The following is a 16,953-nucleotide window of genomic DNA, read 5'->3' on the forward strand; positions in this document are numbered from 1 at the left end:
AGTTTGCATGACCTGTAGTTACAAAGACGTTGTCTGAATAATTAAGCATACAAATAACTTCCCCATCATATACAAGAATTATCTCATTTATGTCTCGAAGTAATTCGTGTTATTAACGACGCCGCTATTTTTAGGTGAGTTTTCTAGTTTTCGATGACGTCGAGACGTCGTCCGTCCTAACACTCATGCAAGTGGAGGTTCGAAACGTCATAATAATAACTATGTATATATAATCTCAAAGCTTTTAGCGGAGCTGAAAAGCATATTCAGTACAAAGCTCCAGCTTATAATCTCATCTCCGTATACGATAGCAACATATCATGGCAAACTCTGAACCAGTACCCGACGAACATCGCATTCACCGAGTACGTTACCTTCATCCCCCTTTTTTGGTACGGCTGAACTCGTACTGTTATTGACCAGATTAATCACCCCGCTTTAGTTGACCGATTGGAGCTCCCACGATAGGAGACATTACCACAAGTTCCTCAATGATACTGTTGAATATGTAGATCAACACCCAAAGCCTCTACACCCCGTACTCAAGGAGTTTCAAGATGCAGTGGAGAAAAGTACTCGGCTATCAATGCTTTTTGATTTAATGTTCCAACAGGTCAGTACTGTGCATTTAGAGTACACGGTGTTGATAATTGTGTAGATTCCCCATAACAAAAAATACCTCAAAGACCCGTCGGGCAAGAGTAATCAAGTGCGCAACTTTAAACACCTCCTCCAGCTTCTCAACCACGTTATCAATACAGCTCCTCGATGGACCCAGGCAGCTGAAAATGTAGGACTGGTAGGTGTACCTGTGAATGCGCTGTTGGACTGGCCAATGGGTACGAATGCTGGGTTTTGTGTGTTCCAGGACCCTACAGTGAATGAACATGTGAGTTGTCACCGGTTAATTTTTCTGAAGGTATGTAAGTGCTGATTTAGGCTTTTGGACTAGTTGAAGAAGGTCCTCAACGTATGGGGTGAATTTCTGTCATCACCCGAATCTTCCGACGCTCTCTCCAACGATGAGACGGGGTGGCTCGGCCCTGTTGGCTTGCCTTCTCTCGAAAAGGTTGCCAATGTCGGCAAGACTTCTTACACTTTCGACCAATTCTATGAATGCGACCGCTCAGCCAAGCACTTCGGCTTCAGGTCCTGGGATGACTTTTTCACTCGTCGCTTCCGAGAACAAATTCGACCGGTAGCGTCTCCCCATGATGACAGTGTCGTTGCGAATGCCTGCGAGTCAAAAGTCTACAAGGTCGGCCGTGACATCCATGCTCGAGACCAGTTCTGGGTCAAGGGTCAACCATACTCTGTGCTCGACATCCTCGCGTTTGATGACTATGCTGAGCGGTTTGTTGGTGGCACCATTTACCAAGGTTTCTTGAGCGCCTTGTCGTACCACAGATGGCACTCTCCCGTTTCTGGGACTATCAAGAAAGCCTATGTTGTGCAGGGCACATACTTTAGCGAACCTCCTTTCGTAGAATTTAACGTCAACCAGAATGCCGACCCTCACGGAGAGACAACCAGTCAGGAGTACTTGTCTGCCACAGCTACGAGGGCTATCATCTTTATTGATAACCCCAAGCTTGGGTTGGTAGCTTTCTTGGGTATTGGGATGACAGAAGTGTCGACCTGTGAGATTACTGTGAAGGAGGGGCAACAGGTACAGAAAGGTGATGAGATCGGGTGAGTGACTTAACTTTCTGAAGGCAAATAACTCAGCTGATAAATCCGGACAGAATGTTCCACTTTGGTGGATCAACTCATTGTGTATTGTTCGAAAAGGGCGTCAACTTGGAAGGCTTCCCCGAACCCTCAGACCAGAATGTCCCAGTCAGGAGTCAACTGTGTATAGCCAAGTAAATCAACATATGTAGCAGTATCAAATCTCGAATTACTTGAGTGGCTGTTCTATAATCTCTTGGAAAGTGTATGAATGTACCATGTACAAGCAAGATCGTATGTAGTCTTTCGTGCCTGGTAGATTCTTCGTCACCCTCAACACTTCTGAATGCGGCTATCCCCCGCATACCCCTGATCCACCAGATCAAAATTCCTTTGCCGCACCTTATCCCTCCATCTCGTGTTCATGGACACTCTCCGATCTTCCTCAGTGTCTCCCTATCGGTGTTTTTGAACTCCCCTTCCATGATCTCATCCCTTTTACCCTCGACGTCTTCTTTCAGCCTGGCCTCCTGGACTGCAAGTACGACGAGGATATTCATAATCGCCAGACAAATGGCGTCCTCACTTGGAGACTCTCCGGCCGAACGAGCGTGACGAACCTTTCGACCATCATTAGTTTTTCCACCGCTTTTGCGCTTACCCGTATGGCAGGACATATGTCAAGTCAAAAAATCCCACGTGCTTTACCAGTAAGCATCAACCTCGAAGAAGCCAAGTTCCTTCCCATGGTGAACCAAGCCCGCCTGGCAGCCGGTGCTCTGATGAAATTCGAGTATGAAAATCGAATGGATAAGGATGGAAATTGGGTAAAGAATGGGGAGACGAAGAGAAGTTTGCAGAAACCTTCTGCGATCACCGGAGGAAGGAATGCACAGTTAAAGAAGATGTGGGCCAACTCGAAAGTCCGTGGTGGGCTGCACGAAACAAGCTTGGATGAAGTGTTCAATGATCCTGATAATAACGTTCACCGGTGTAATTTTGAGCAATACCCTGATACGGCCCATATCCGGATGGAATGCGCACCAGCGTTTAGTTCGGTGTATGGAGCAAGAGAAGTGAGATTGGTGGCAACTTTGGCGGAGGATGAGGTTGAAGTGCTTGATACAAATGGGTTGAAGAGAATTCAGTTCGTATTGAGTGTGAATGATTATAATAAACGGACGATTGTTTATCCGCTGAAGGGATTAGAAGAAGAGGCGGAAGAGGCGGGGCAAAAGAAGAGCAGAAAGAAGAAGAAAAAGAAGAAGGGAGCGTCAAATAGTAATGGGGAGGTGGAGCAGGTAGATCAAAATCATCTTATCCTCCAGCATTAGTCTACTGATTTGGGCGAACGGATCGGTCTTCGATTACATCAGTCACATCATTCCGAGGAACTTGCCATGTTTTTGAAGGAAACATTAATGCATGAACGCACATCGTTCCCGAACGATCAGAATGCGGCAATTCTAGAGATCGATATGGACATGCAAATGATGCCTGAAGTGAGGTTTGATGGGAATAATGTGTTGTTGAGCAGTTTCACTGTGAGTTATCTGAAGAAGGCGGGTGTTGGATGACGTTGAGAGTTAATTGATTGTACCTTGTTAGCCTACTGCCATCCATATCCTTTCATTCTGAGGTCCCAACGAGTCTACAGAGTGGTCAGCACCGAGAGGGACATGGCAGTTCCGCGACTCTGAGGATATCGGGCCTAGAGCACTAGGGCCGAATCAAGCAATTGAACGGTTGGTACCGAATGTCTGAGTGGGGTAAGGGGCGCTAACAGTAGTGATCAGTGCTACGAATCCGAAAGTCAGCGCATGGAGCGCAGATCTGTATCCATAATGTATATCTCCCCATATAATGTCCAACGCATATGATCATTCAAAAAGAGGATCTATCCCTTACAACATATGTGCCTGCTCTGGCACCGTAAACGCCAGTTTGCCTGTCTTTAAACCATGTTCCAGATTCCTCAAACAAACTGCTTCCATCTCCGTTTGTGTCTCCACCGTCACCGTTCCAACATGCGGCAAACAAAGTGCATTAGGGTGATCCAACAGCTCCTTTGTGATCTGCGGTTCGTTCTCGTACACGTCCAGACCACAGCCTGCAATCTTGCCTGATTCGAGGGCCCGTACAAGGGCGGCTTCATCGACTATAGGACCTCGAGCGGTATTGATAAGGATAGATGTGGGTTTCATTTTAGAGAATGTGTCGTCAGAGATGAGATGTTTGGTAGCGGCGGTGAGAGGAAGGTTGAGCGAGACAATATCGGAAGTCGCGAGGAGCTGGTCCATGTTCTCAACATACGTCGCCCCTGTTTCCTTCTCTTTTTCTTCTGTCAGTCGCCTTCGGTTATGGTATTGCACCTTTAAGCCGAAAGGCTTTGCCCTTCTAGCCAAAGCTGAACCGATGCCGCCCATACCGAGGATACCAAGTACTTTTCCTTGGGGATCGTGGGAGAGAGGGAGTTGAGAGTTGAATGTACCTTGACGGGCATGTAAAAGGGCGCTGGAGAAGTTGCGGATGGCACCGAGGAGGAGGAACATGGCGGTGTCTGCTGTGGCATTGTCGACGGCGGAGGGAACGTTGGAGACTTGGATGTTGCGGGCGGTACAGGGAGGGATGTCGACTGGTTTCTGTTAGTATGAGTTAAATGGGTGAATAGTAACGTACTTTGATCGCTGCAAGGTGTCAGCTAAAGTCCTTGTTTAAAGAAGTTTAAACTACTCACTAACCAGCACCGTTATGGGCAATGAATTTAAGATTTGAAGGAAGTTTAGAGACGAGCTCCTCATCAAATCGACCGGTTATCTGTCGCCTCGTGTCAGAAACGACGGCCACATATTATGACGGACAAAGTACTCACTTTGATAGACTCAGAAGCTTTAAAGTGCCTGTAAATGCCAGTGACATCCTTGTATTTTGTACCGAGATCATGAAGGAACTCTTCTCGCGTTTTGCTGGTGTTTGGCTGGATTTCATCAGGAGAGCCAGCTCAAGGTCAAGGAACATAGGACGTACGATGACGTTGGCGATCTTGCTGAACGATGATAACTGTGACTTTGCGAGCTTGATGGTGTCCAGGAAGAGGACTTTTGGGGCGTTGCTGAGTGCCATCCTGGATTTTGGTACTGAAATAAAGTAAAAGTCAACGAAAGATTAGTAAACCATATGACAGTCTCAGCCCATGCTCACCCGGCTATCTCGGCTCATTGACGCGATAAGCCGATTCTAATCGTTCCTGATTAACTTCTAATATCTGCTTTTAATCCCGTTAATGGTATAAGTCTATTAATGGGATCAAAAACTGATTGACGCGTCCAAGCCAATTCGCGTCCCCTTCTGCCATGAGAATTAAGACCGCACCGAAGCCAAAAGAACCGATGTTATCTTCATCTCCTTGAATACTTCCACATTTCACGTAGAATATAGATCCAAATTACGACACATTACAGTCTTCAGGGAGCCTCTACACAGGTATATAGAAACGACACAGGGGTTTGGAGAGTGTTGAGTCCTGGAACTCAGCTCCCGTGAGTCTCACTACGAGAGTCCTCGCTGTCACTTTTACTGACCGATCCTGCAACTCTCCTGAACATAACTGACATGCATGTAGAATCTAACGCTGTGCTAAACCATTCGAGACTCTGAAAAGCTAAGACCTATATGGATGGCCATGCCTCCGCAGGAATCAGTCTCATCACTAGCCTCATCAATTTCAGCCACCGAGACGACTCTCCCAACGCCTGACCTTCCATTCTCAAAATCATCGCCACGAGTTGCTCAGATGTCGGTAAACGAGATACCAGACGACGATGATGTCTTTTCACAGTCAAATTTACTCAACCGATCTGTAGCTCTTGGCAGCCCGGAAGAGTCCAAGACACCGCAAGCAGAAGTTCCTAGTATTTCTGTGGATAGCACTGTGGAAGTTGATGATGCGTCTCCCACGCCTCACACTCGTCATAACGCGACATCCATAGTATTCCCAGCTCCTCCTCCACCTATAATCTTGCATCGTGAGAATGGAGAAGAGTCAAGGAGAGTGACAGCACCAGGGACAGAGCTTCGAAGTAGTCATCGTCAAGCTGCCGCTAAGGGGCTGAATATTTCAGGGTTACCAGTACCAGAAATTACGACAAGCACGATTGTAGAGCAGGGAGATATAGAAGATGAACCAATCAAGGAAGATGAGGATGACGCATTACCAGAACTCGTCTCTCCTCGTCGACTCAACTTTGGAAACTCTGAAAACGCCCCTGTCAGCCCGGCGTGGCAAAGCATGGAGTCTCCTAATTCAAACCAATATTCACCTGGTGGGAAACGCCAGTCGATCCATCGTTTTTCATCTCAATCCGACTTGGAAGTCCCTTCACCCCTCGGTCCCAAATTCCGTCGTTTCGAACCTACTCCAAATCATGGTATCCACTCTCGAAACCTGTCCCTCTTCTTCCCGCAACCCGGGTCTATCCCGGGACCAAAATCTGCAAGTCCAGATTTGATCCCCAGTCCAGAGTTTGGGGAAACGACGCTCATACCGAGTGTTGATTCGTCGAATGAGAAGAAGGTGTTTGGTGGGGCAGGGAATTGGTCATTTGGACAAGCAAGGCCGGAAGGAGAAGGTTCCGCAGGGTTGTTGACGCCTGATGTGAAAAGGAGCAAGAGAAGAGGTCATCATGTGAGTGCTTGACTACTCGCCCTGAGCTTATATGATTCAGCACAAACATTCTTTATCCCATAACTTTTTCTCCTTCCTCGACCCTACACAAACAAACCCCGTTCTTTCATCCAACAAATCGTCCGCCAAAGCATCCCCCATCCCCGATGCTACCCCCGCTTCAGTCCCCATGCCTCGTCTCCCCTCCTCTGCTACCACTCAGGCCCTCTCTCCGCTGCCCTCATCCAAACTCGATCATTATAGTCGGTTCCTCCTCTCTTTTGCGTTTTTAGAATTCATCATCGGTGCGGGTTTATGGATCGAAGGTCAGATGAGCGGTTGGAGATGTCTTGCTGGCGTGGGGTACCTTGTGGTGTTCGATGCGATGGGAATCGCTGTGAGTATGGTGGAGAGGAAAGAAGGAGCCGGGTGGAGTAGTATCAGAAATCCTTTTGGGTACGTCATCTCTTCCTTACTTGGTGTCATATACTAACACTATCCTCTGATAGACCCTCGAGATTCATATCCCTACTCTACTTTGCGCAATCTCTTTTCCTTGTGTTCGCAGCGGTGTACATTGCCAAAGAGTCTATTGAACAGGTCATACTGGGATCAGGTGCGCATGACCATGCTGTGGGTGGACATGGTCATGAAGGTTCGCACAGTCATGGTGGCGAGGGTGAGAGATCGTTCCCCCACCTTTTGTTGCTATGTGCTGCTGCAGCCACTACATTCTCTGGGGGAACATTGGGAAACCATTGCAAGTTGGTGGATGGTACGTCAGGATTTTTGTTCATGTTCTGAACAGTTGGCTTATATGACATAGCCGTTGGATCACTGTTCTTGACACCAACTTATTTATCTTTCCCTATCGTCTCTCGCTATTCAGCTTTATTGGCGAACCCATTCAGCTTTACAATTGTCGTATCCAGTCTCGGCATCCTGCTAAGCACCTTGATTGTCCCTCCGTACGCCTTTCGTTCCCTGCTGAAATTATTCACTAACACTTCAGTAGGGCCTCGCTCCACTCCCTCGACGCCCTAATCTCCCTCCTTCTCACCCTGTTCACGTCAAGCCTTTCTTACCCTCCCACCATCTTTTTCGCCCACATCCTCCTCCAAACAGCCCCGCCTTCGTCTACTCCGCAAATGATCGGCCTCAAACGCGCTCTCAGAGAGATCAAAGGAGACCGCCGAGTCCTAGGCTTGGGAACTGTGAGGTGTTGGGCGGTTAGTGTGGGTAAAGGTGGTTGGAACGAGTTTGAGAACCATGGTCAGAGTAATGCGAGTCGACAGGGATCGATAGCTTCGTCGCCTGTCGTTACGCCTCGAGCGTCAACAGAATTCCCTTCCTTTCCAGCATCAACATTCTCATCTCTACTCAAAGATAAAGAAGAACCCTCTGCACCTCTTGTGGTTACCCTCACAGTCCATGTTGATTCAGATCTGGGTGATCAAGAGGTTTTAGATGTAACGAAGATGGCGTGGAGCAGGGTGCATCAGGTGGTTGGAAAGGGTGGAGGGGAAAGAGGGGAGGTGAGCGTTAGTGTGAAAAGGGGATGGGAGGGTGTTGAAGAGATGTAGATGTTCATGTGCATTTAGAGATTATCACACATAGGGCTGTAGCTTGTGAAGCTAAAACATGTATTGTTGTCACGAGTAATGGATAAGGTTTGTCTACTCTCCCGAATAGTTTGTCCACTCTCCTGAATCAAATCAGGCAGAAGGCCCTCTTTTGGTCAGTATCCCAGCACTAGTGAAGGGAAGTCCGAAAGTGACATTGGGAACCGGGCACTGCGGTCTCTGTCTTTTGAGGCATGGCGAAATTAGAGTTTCCCAATGATGTTGTGTACTACTCAAAATGCATATCATGCTCTTCTTTCCATCCTTTTGTTCCTACTCCCATCCTTAACTGACAAGCTTCAACGTTTCGTCGGTAGGGAGATACGCCAACTCGTTGACGGTAACCCTCTCCTTATCCCAGACCCCCTGGACCCAATAAGGGTCAGACTTAATCCTTTCCCAAGCTTCTTCAATAGTAGGGAACCGGTAGAGCATGGTGGATCCGAGGGTGCCGGTACCAATCTGTCCAGCAGGGACCTCGACCTTGGGGCGGGTGTTGGAGGTAGCAGAGGCTTCGTCCATGTAGGCTCGACCGAAAACTGTGGTGAGTTCCTGTCAGCTCTGCCTCGCCATGATGGGTTAATGAGAGGGTAAACGTACGCGTAGTACCAGCCTCTCGAGACACCTTGCTACCTGCACATGGCATCAGTATCTACTCCAAACTTGTTGCCTGATGGAGGGAGCGGAACTGACCAGCAAGATGAGCTTCACGGGCAGCGAGACGCTTCTCGAAAACGTTGGGGTAGTCAGGGCAGACGCAGAGGTAGAGAGGCATCTTGTTTGCTTGAAAATGGAACTTCGATTTTGAGATGATGACGGGAAAAAGAGTCCGAGTCGGGCCCCCTCTTGACCTTTTTATGCAAGTTATCGCGTTTAAACGCTTGCAATCTCGGCTTTGAAGTGGCTGCGGTGAAAACATGAATTCCCCGCCTTATCCGGCTACGAGTCCGTAATCTTTTCTAATTGGGCGCTTGTGATCATTGTAAATTTGTTGTTTCGATGGTAAAAGCAGTGCTATTTAGATGAGTTGGGATCCACAATAAGACCAAAAAGCTGCCGAAAGATGGTAAAGCGAAAATGAGTGTCAAGAAGTGACGGATAGGAAGCGGGGTTTGTATTAAATAGCTGGGGATGGCCGCTTCAAAATCATTCAGAAACGGTGATCGTGAGCGAATACTGGTGGACGGACAGGGCATACAATCAATGTCCCGATTTCAACCAAAGCAGCTACACAGGGCGCAAGAAAGTACAAAAAGAAAACACGAAGAGCACGGATTCGGAGTCATGACCATGGATACATAATTATGCTACGCTTTTAGACTTCTATTTCTCCTCAACAATCTTGTTAATCAAGGTACCAACACCATGGGAAACAAATACTCGGAACTCGTCGCCATCCTTGAGAGTGATTCGTGGAGTAGATGACCATCCGACACCGGCAGGGGTACTATCACAAACGCGTCAGATAACGGTATTAACGGTGACAAAAATGGGGACCTACCCAGTGATGATGATCGTACCAGCAGGAAGAGTGGTACCTTGGGAAAGGAAAGAAACAATCTTGGGAACAGAAAAGATCAAGTCACTATACATACAAGTTAGTTCCGCCAGAATACAATCACGAACAATCTACTCACTCGAGGCGGCTAGATTGGACTGTCTTTCCGTTAAGAGAGCCCTCAATCTTGACATCGGAGAACTTGTTGGCTTGGTTCTTGTTGACGAGGGCCGGACCAATAGGGCAAGCGCCGTCGAAAGACTTGGAATAACACCATTGAGACTGGGCGAACTGAGCTTCTCGGGAGGAAACGTCGTTGGCGGCGGTAAAACTTTGCAGAGTCAGCCAGGAAGCTATCATTTTTTAAAAACTGCATGGGCTCACCCAAGGACGTAGTCAAGAGCCTCCTCTTCGGAAACGTTCTTGGCATCCTTGCCAATCACGAATGCGACTTCCGACTCGAAATCAGCAGAGTTGGAAGCGACAAAAGCCTTGGGGATAATGGTAGGGGAAGGAAAGGGATCGGCGAGAGATGTAGAAGGCTTCATAAAAAGGGTGGGGATATCGGGCATGGGAAGATTGACCTCCTTAGCGTGGTTAACGTACTAGAAACAACCACCGACGATCAGCCTCACAACATCCAAAAACATTCGAAATTCTCTTGAAAAGAACTCACATTCAGACCGATACATCGTATCGTGCCGACTTCAGACTGGGCTAATGGGCTCAAAAGCCTCTCGACAATTTCCTTTTTGCCAGTCTTCTCTCCGGGGTTGAGGACAGAAGTACCAGAGAACACCTCAATTTCGACAGGTTTTGACTCGTACGCGGCGAGACCGATGTCGAGGTCGGCGTTGACCGGTTCACCAATAAGCGGTGTGGAGGAGGATTTGGGGACGAATCGAACAAGTCGAGAGAAGGAGGACATGGCTCTGATGTTGTGTATAGGAGAAAAAGCAGGTCGAATCAGAGTAGTTATACAGGGGAGCATTATCTGAACGAGCAGAGAGGGAAGCACGTCAGTTTGGTTCAAAATATAGCAAAATCGCAATCGCCCACAACTCGGTCGGCCCGGGTTATGCCGTAATATCCTGCGGGGGGAGGAGGCCCCAAGGTCTGGCGGACTCCTTTTTTGATAACCCGCGGTTTGATCGCCGCTGTTTATTCGCCATCTCCGCAGGGCGGGACGGGATCAGCTGCCGGTTGCTTTGTGGGCTGGCAAGAGCGGGTGCAAAGAAGCAGCCTGAAAGACAACTGGCAGCAACTAAATTACGCACGCATCCACTATGCCGCAGCCGAAGGATCTTTCAGGTGGATCGGCAGCCCTATGTCACTTTTATAATAATTCAATCTCCAGCTTTTGAATTGCGTTTCCATCCATGTTCACTCGTCTTTCTCGCCCTGCCACCCGCATTACCAGCACATACATCACCACCAGAGCCATGTCCACCCCTTCTTCCACTCCTGTTAACCTCATTTCTGTCAACACTGCCCCTGACAGGGCCAACAAGGTCATTGGTACCGTCATTGAGAACGTCAAGGACAAGTACAGCATCATCCACGCCGGTAACTCTACCAGTGAGTATTATTAGAGCGAAGGAGTAAGAAGGAAGGCTGAATGCAAGATAGCCATTGAGGGCGTGAAGCCTCTCCTCGAGTCAACTCAACCCCCTCCCGGTATCCTCGTGAGTCTATTTCCGTCACGCGCGACTCGGCACTTGACGCTGACCCTTTCGTCTAGTTCTGTGCTTCCATGGTGTGTGCATTTTATATAGGTATCTCAACCTTTGCTAACCCCAAGCTAGTGGACTCCTGAACAACAAGAAGAGATCCAGCGAATTGCACGAGAGACTATCCCCGGTATCAAGACGCATGCTATCCCCACTGGTTTGCAAGTCCAGGTCGGCCCTGAAGGTATCGTCAAGTACTTGATGGAGAGGATCGACGAGATCATGACTCAGAAATAGATTTGGAAACGGCATATTGCATGAATAACGGGTATTTGGGAAATATCAACGGACAGCGGAGCAGCAGGTACGGAAAGGTCTACTAAGAATTTCCAGTTTGGTGAAATAGACACTCATTATAAATGGCACGCTGATAGAATGTCCACCAAAATGGCCTGCTTTCGAGCATGGAGCTACATTGTGACGTGCATGATAATTCTATGATACACTAAACAACAGGTGAACGGCCGAACTAATTGCCTATACTACCAAACGGGAAAAGATGTTTCCTGTACCAACCCCGCGTCAGCTCAAGAAGGTCAAACCTCAAACTTGGAGATAACTCACCAAAAGTCATCATCGTCAGCAGGGAAGATGTCATTGTACTCTTTATTCGGTTGGATGCCTGGCACTGTGCCCATCTCTTGTGCATCTTCCAGCGAAGTCGCATTCATAGGTCCGGCGCCAGCAGGAGGAGGCACATACCCGTTTGGCTGACTCCACAGATATCCTTGAATCATCTCTTGCGCACTTGAAGGTGCCCAGTTTTGAGGGCTAGTTTGATCTGCCGCAACAGCAGAACCAGAGTTTGACAATGTTTTTTGTTGAGTATGCTGGGAGGTGGAAGTAGCGTCGACAGAAGTGTGGGGATATGGTTCAGTCATGAAGGATGCGAGTTGCCATTCGGGGGATACCCCGCTGAGAAGATGCTTGAGGAGACGGTGTGTATAGGCGGCCATGTCGTCGGAAGAGCAAGACGCTTCTTCGATTGAGAACTGGATGTCGGAGAGGGTACGGATGACGCGTGCGCGGTCGGCAGAGGTCATCGGTGAAATGTTCTAATTTGTTATGATAGCTAGTCAGACAAGAACCCAGCAAGGTTTTAGGGATGAACTCACTTTGATCAGCCAGATGGAATTGACTGCCAGGGCAACCCAAGTCAGGTTAAAGCAATAAGGCAAGTAACCATACGGTACAAAGTCGTTTTGAACCACCAGCGCTACTCCTAAAGCAGCATCTACGCACTCGGAAAAAGCTATTGACAGCGGCGAAGGCTGGGTAGTATCCAACACTTGACCAGGTGCTTCGTATCTCGCAGTAAATAAAAGTCTATACTCGCAAATGTGGAATCGGAAGTATGAATCACAGAGCCTGAATGTGGAGATTTGAGATTGAACAAAATTATAGCGTTCTGTTTAATGATCAGCTTTTCGGTCTACTTGAGGAGCTTGGAGCGCGATATACCATTATCCTCCAGCCAGCGATTCCTCCATCTTTTCCATTCGAGCTCTATCCAGCTCAGCATCCGCATGTTGGAAGGATCGCCGTTCATAGCTCCAAGACTATCGGCGTAGAGACGGCACATTCTGCTAAAAGTGACCAAGGGGCCGAGTGAGGATTCTCCAGGAGTAAGAAGATGGGAGTGTTCCAGCACCCAGTCGGCAGGATCGTCGACATCTTCTTTGATCATACGCGGAAGTGAGTGATGGATGGCCAGGCTTCGAAGCATTAGCATGGAAAATTAATGGCAAGTGGGGAAAACATACTGATAATCGGCAACAATCAGGTCTAGGTGTCGTCAACAAGTGCGTGTGAACAAAAAAGCATGCTTACTGAACCATGCCCTCTCTCGATTCAGAATTTCTCTAGCCTGTCTTTCAGCTTTTGGCAGCGGCCTAGGGCCTCTTGTGTCCAGTCGCAACTCTTGCGCTAACCGGATAGCATACCCAACTCTTCTAAAACTCGTCTCGTCATCTGGCTTCTTCCAATGTGTGAGAAGGTTTAAAGCCTGTACGATCTCAATCGAACATAATCCAAACTCGACCGCCTGGCCTACAAACCTGTTCGACAGAAGCAGACATGCAGAATAAGCCTTGGGACGCATGATCCGCGCAGTGACGGTGAGAACCGCAGTGAAGAGTAGAGGTGAATGATGTCGGCAGTATGTAGCATTGTGGATGACTGGGTCGAGGATAGCGACAGTCGCGTTCAAATGGCGGAAATAACTGGAATTTGTCAGCATAGCTCAATTTTAGAAGAGTATGGTAGACGGAGAAGGGCGAAAAGCTGGATTAGTAGGCAGGAAGGAAGAAAAAGCGAGGCGTCCAGCATATCAAAGAAGGTGGGAAGGGAGGGTCAGGAAATGAGAGTTACAAGACACTTACAACTCAAACATTTCGAACGCATCCTGATCTGTTAATAATCCCGCTCTCACTGGATCAGGACAGTCAGGCCTCAATCGCTGTATAAGGATGTCCTGGTCTTGTGTCAACACATTGCTACTTGGAGCAGGTTGTCCAACGAACGCTGTACGCAAAATCAGCGTGTCCTTCGAGCTAGTATGGAAAAGTAAGACTGACGCGACGAGTCTCCTTCATTGGGGATAACGTGCGAATAATGAATTCCAAACCGGCCAATGGTGTTTGTCCTTCTACCAGTCAAAGCGATCTCCTCGTGTGGTAGCTTTTTGTGTGTAGAAGAGGCATCCGCTTGATGGCTCAAGAAGCTGGTGCTTTCATTGGCAGAAACGAGCGAAACATCGTTGACTATCGATGCATGTCGTGCATTCTGAGATATTGCTGGGAGAGACGAAGGATGTGATTGGGGAGGAACTGACTCAAATAAGCCTCCAACTTCGGTGTCGGCAATGCCTGTGTTGGGAATGTCTGCCGTAGATGACATGCTACTAGGGACGGGATCGTGAGATGGGCGAGCTGAGGACTGATTCCGTTCGAGGACCTTCTTCTTCCTTCCGCGACGATGTTTCGTGTATTGGCAGACTAGACCATGCCCTTGACATCTTCGACAAGTAGTATTGGCATCCGGGGTGTTGCACTTTCTCTGCAAGGAACGGTCAGTTTGCCGCACTGAATGGCCGGTTAAAGGTCACCTGCCTTTGCTGCTCGGCACTGGAGACAGCTTACTTTGCTGTTAATATGAACCAAGTGAGTTCAGCCCATCGCGCGGAAGAAGGTCGTGCTGCTGCGTAGACACTCACGCTGGGGCCTTCTTGAAGGCCGAAGGGCCTGCTATGGGCTGAGAAGGGCTAGGAGCATCGTCCATGTCCATTATTCTCTCAAAGAAGTATCGTATATATGATTTGGAATATGCTGAAAAAATTGATCCCGGTCAGTTTGATGGTATCGTGATAATGAGAATACAGGAAGGGACAGTTGCAGCGGATGGGGGGAGGGAGATAGTGGAGTGTTTCGGTGAGCCTAGATTGTATAGCTCGAACGTCCGCATCTACATCGCAGACGAAAAATACTCCCGCTCCCCTTCGGCCATAAAAGCACCCGTAACATCGGCCGCAAACTTGGCTAAGACTAAAAATGAGCCGCCCCGATTGGGTAAAACGGCCCACAAGTCCCCTTGGTAACGTACTTCTTGCCTGTGCCGCATGCACTTCGCCTTCGACAATGTGGGTGAGTTTCTGGATAAGATCGTCTATGGCGTGGAAACAATCGACCAACAGCAGCATCTTCTCATGTTTCATGATGGTATGCCACTGTACGACAACGGTTCGCAAATCATAGGAAAGTCATGTCGGGACCTTTTGACTTTCGCTTCCCCAACAATTCCCCGAACCGCGACCGCCACTTTGCCCAGCAAGAATTGTCCGATTCGGATAGATTCCTGATGCGTCCCTTGCGCTGTATTTTTATTGCTGTATGCGGCCACTTGTTGAATTCGATAATCGCCTTTATTGACCGTCGCCGTCAACCCCACATTAGGATTCGGCACACTCGGAAGAGCTGAGATGATCGCTGCCATGATAGAAGAGCAACTTCTTATTTATTCAGCAATACGACCTCATTTACCCAACGACTTTTACCAAACCCTTCCAGACTGAGACAACATCCAGCATTACTATACCTATACCATGACTGTCATTCCTGTCAACTCTGGCTTCGTCCTCCAAGACGATCCTTCTACCCCCCGTACCGATGCTACCGTTCACTTTCGTGACATTCTCCCCAAGCCTGACCACCCCCGAGTCGCTGGCGTTCACACTCATAGCGCGCTTTCTTGGTGCCAATCTCGACGAGAAGTCCCAGCTCCTGGCTGGCTGATCAATCGTCTCGACATCAAGAACATTGAGAGACCTTACAAAGGTTTTTCATCTGATGGCAAGCCAGACCCCACCATCTTCCACTACGAGCAGGACGAAGGAGCTCCTGTCGAGGCCGCCGTTGAGGCAGTCAACAAGCTCCTAGAGAATCTGCCTGAGAAGGCGAAAAGGGAGGTCATCAAGGGGGATGTCGCCGATGACGATGAGTTCAGAGCTTGGTCCAACCCCGAGCTTTATGTTAACCCTGGTATGTCTCATTCTCGATCACTAGATGGCGTGAGCTGACTCCTTTGCAGGCGGTATTCGATTGGACGAAACCACCACCGAGATCCAAGAACTCGTTCATGGTGTCCTCAAGGCTTCTCTTTCTCCCGAAGGTTACAAGAAGGCGGCAGGCTGCACATTCACCAACCACTTTCTCGGCGAACTCGTCAATGGTCTTGCTGTCCTGAACAAGGACTCTTACAACTTCCGACTCTTTTTGCCTCCTGCCACTCGAGCTCCTAGCCTGACCGAACCTTGGGGCTGGTCTTTCTTTGGCCATCACTTGTGTTTGGCCGTTTGTTTCGTCGGCAAGAGGATGATCATCGGCCCCACATTCATGGGCGCTGAACCTGATCGAATCGACGTTGGCCCTCACGAGGGTCTCCGACTTTTCAGCCAAGAGGAGGTCCGAGCCCTCAACCTCATGAGGGACCTCAGCCTGGAGAACCAGAAGAGGGCTCAGATCAGTGAGGGTATGGACTGTGCTTCTGGTCTGTCTGAGGATAGGTGGAACCCATTCGACGAGAGGTGAGTACCTTTTAAAACATGCTCGAAGAAACGCTGACTTTTCAATTAGACACCTCGGTGGTGCGCATCAAGACAACCGAGTCGTCCCCTTTGAAGGATGCCCAATCTCTGCCTTCACCCCCGAACAGAGAGAAGAAATCTACGCCATCATTCAAGCATTCAATATTTATCTCCCAGAAGGTCCAATGAAGTACAAGATGCAGCGAATCAGGAAGTTTGAAGACCAGACTTACTTTGCTTGGATAGGCAAGTTCGGTCTTGGTGACCCTTACTACTTCAGGATTCACTCTCCCGCCACCTTTTGTGAAGTGAGTTTCCCCTTGCTTTTTCATTCATAAAACAAGAAGCAAAAGCTGACATTTACACCATAGTTTGACTTCCACTGTGGTATCTTCCTCACCAACACTTCTCCCGCCAAATGTCACGTCCACACTGTTAACCGTCTTCCCAATTGTGAAGACTACGGCAAGGCACTCATCAGGCAATGGAAGGAAGAAAAGCAGGGCAAGAACTAAGGGAAGGATTCTGGAGATTAGATTATTGCAACGTTGCATTTCTGGTGTTTTAATGTATTTATCTTTTGTACCCAAAATTGGCATGGATGAGACTATGACTCGTGATTTCTCCTGGAAAGGCGTTTGGCAAATGTCTACAGCGAATTACATGACCCATAAATATCTGACAAACCT

At 48.4% G+C, this 16,953-nt stretch overlaps 8 protein-coding genes across 8 annotated transcripts; 4 read left to right on the plus strand and 4 right to left on the minus strand.

Moving 5' to 3' along the window:
* Positions 1 to 320: 320 nt before the first annotated feature.
* Positions 321 to 1,869, plus strand: CNBA7950 (hypothetical protein; the record flags this gene model as incomplete). The annotated part of the gene is made up of 5 exons (XM_772582.1): positions 321 to 365; positions 443 to 613; positions 659 to 889; positions 953 to 1,692; positions 1,746 to 1,869. 5 exons carry the CDS (start codon positions 321 to 323, stop codon positions 1,867 to 1,869), a joined length of 1,311 nt encoding a protein of 436 aa, XP_777675.1.
* Positions 1,870 to 3,575: 1,706 nt separating this feature from the next.
* On the minus strand, positions 3,576 to 4,794 carry CNBA7960 (hypothetical protein; the record flags this gene model as incomplete). The annotated part of the gene is made up of 5 exons (XM_772583.1): positions 3,576 to 4,306; positions 4,351 to 4,358; positions 4,409 to 4,488; positions 4,544 to 4,648; positions 4,699 to 4,794. 5 exons carry the CDS (start codon positions 4,792 to 4,794, stop codon positions 3,576 to 3,578), a joined length of 1,020 nt encoding a protein of 339 aa, XP_777676.1.
* Positions 4,795 to 5,347: 553 nt separating this feature from the next.
* Positions 5,348 to 7,917, plus strand: CNBA7970 (hypothetical protein; the record flags this gene model as incomplete). The annotated part of the gene is made up of 5 exons (XM_772584.1): positions 5,348 to 6,355; positions 6,396 to 6,790; positions 6,844 to 7,109; positions 7,161 to 7,302; positions 7,350 to 7,917. The coding sequence occupies 5 exons, from the start codon at positions 5,348 to 5,350 to the stop codon at positions 7,915 to 7,917; spliced, it is 2,379 nt and encodes a 792-aa protein (XP_777677.1).
* A 324-nt stretch (positions 7,918 to 8,241) lies between these two features.
* Positions 8,242 to 8,875, minus strand: CNBA7980 (hypothetical protein; the record flags this gene model as incomplete). The annotated part of the gene is made up of 3 exons (XM_772585.1): positions 8,242 to 8,495; positions 8,557 to 8,589; positions 8,650 to 8,875. The coding sequence occupies 3 exons, from the start codon at positions 8,873 to 8,875 to the stop codon at positions 8,242 to 8,244; spliced, it is 513 nt and encodes a 170-aa protein (XP_777678.1).
* Positions 8,876 to 9,279: 404 nt separating this feature from the next.
* Positions 9,280 to 10,445, minus strand: CNBA7990 (hypothetical protein; the record flags this gene model as incomplete). Its single annotated transcript, XM_772586.1, has 5 exons — positions 9,280 to 9,403; positions 9,458 to 9,541; positions 9,594 to 9,785; positions 9,839 to 10,059; positions 10,131 to 10,445. 5 exons carry the CDS (start codon positions 10,443 to 10,445, stop codon positions 9,280 to 9,282), a joined length of 936 nt encoding a protein of 311 aa, XP_777679.1.
* Positions 10,446 to 10,833: 388 nt separating this feature from the next.
* Positions 10,834 to 11,421, plus strand: CNBA8000 (hypothetical protein; the record flags this gene model as incomplete). Its single annotated transcript, XM_772587.1, has 4 exons — positions 10,834 to 11,032; positions 11,084 to 11,139; positions 11,196 to 11,210; positions 11,260 to 11,421. The coding sequence occupies 4 exons, from the start codon at positions 10,834 to 10,836 to the stop codon at positions 11,419 to 11,421; spliced, it is 432 nt and encodes a 143-aa protein (XP_777680.1).
* A 323-nt stretch (positions 11,422 to 11,744) lies between these two features.
* On the minus strand, positions 11,745 to 14,469 carry CNBA8010 (hypothetical protein; the record flags this gene model as incomplete). The annotated part of the gene is made up of 9 exons (XM_772588.1): positions 11,745 to 12,239; positions 12,300 to 12,592; positions 12,646 to 12,899; positions 12,948 to 12,969; positions 13,015 to 13,406; positions 13,566 to 13,707; positions 13,761 to 14,241; positions 14,295 to 14,328; positions 14,399 to 14,469. 9 exons carry the CDS (start codon positions 14,467 to 14,469, stop codon positions 11,745 to 11,747), a joined length of 2,184 nt encoding a protein of 727 aa, XP_777681.1.
* Positions 14,470 to 15,283: 814 nt separating this feature from the next.
* CNBA8020 (hypothetical protein) lies at positions 15,284 to 16,779 on the plus strand (the record flags this gene model as incomplete). The annotated part of the gene is made up of 4 exons (XM_772589.1): positions 15,284 to 15,719; positions 15,769 to 16,264; positions 16,314 to 16,572; positions 16,636 to 16,779. The coding sequence occupies 4 exons, from the start codon at positions 15,284 to 15,286 to the stop codon at positions 16,777 to 16,779; spliced, it is 1,335 nt and encodes a 444-aa protein (XP_777682.1).
* Positions 16,780 to 16,953: the final 174 nt, after the last annotated feature.

The sequence above is a fragment of the Cryptococcus neoformans genome, chromosome 1 (assembly GCF_000149385.1).
Source record: "Cryptococcus neoformans var. neoformans B-3501A chromosome 1, whole genome shotgun sequence".
Lineage (NCBI taxonomy): Eukaryota > Fungi > Basidiomycota > Tremellomycetes > Tremellales > Cryptococcaceae > Cryptococcus > Cryptococcus deneoformans.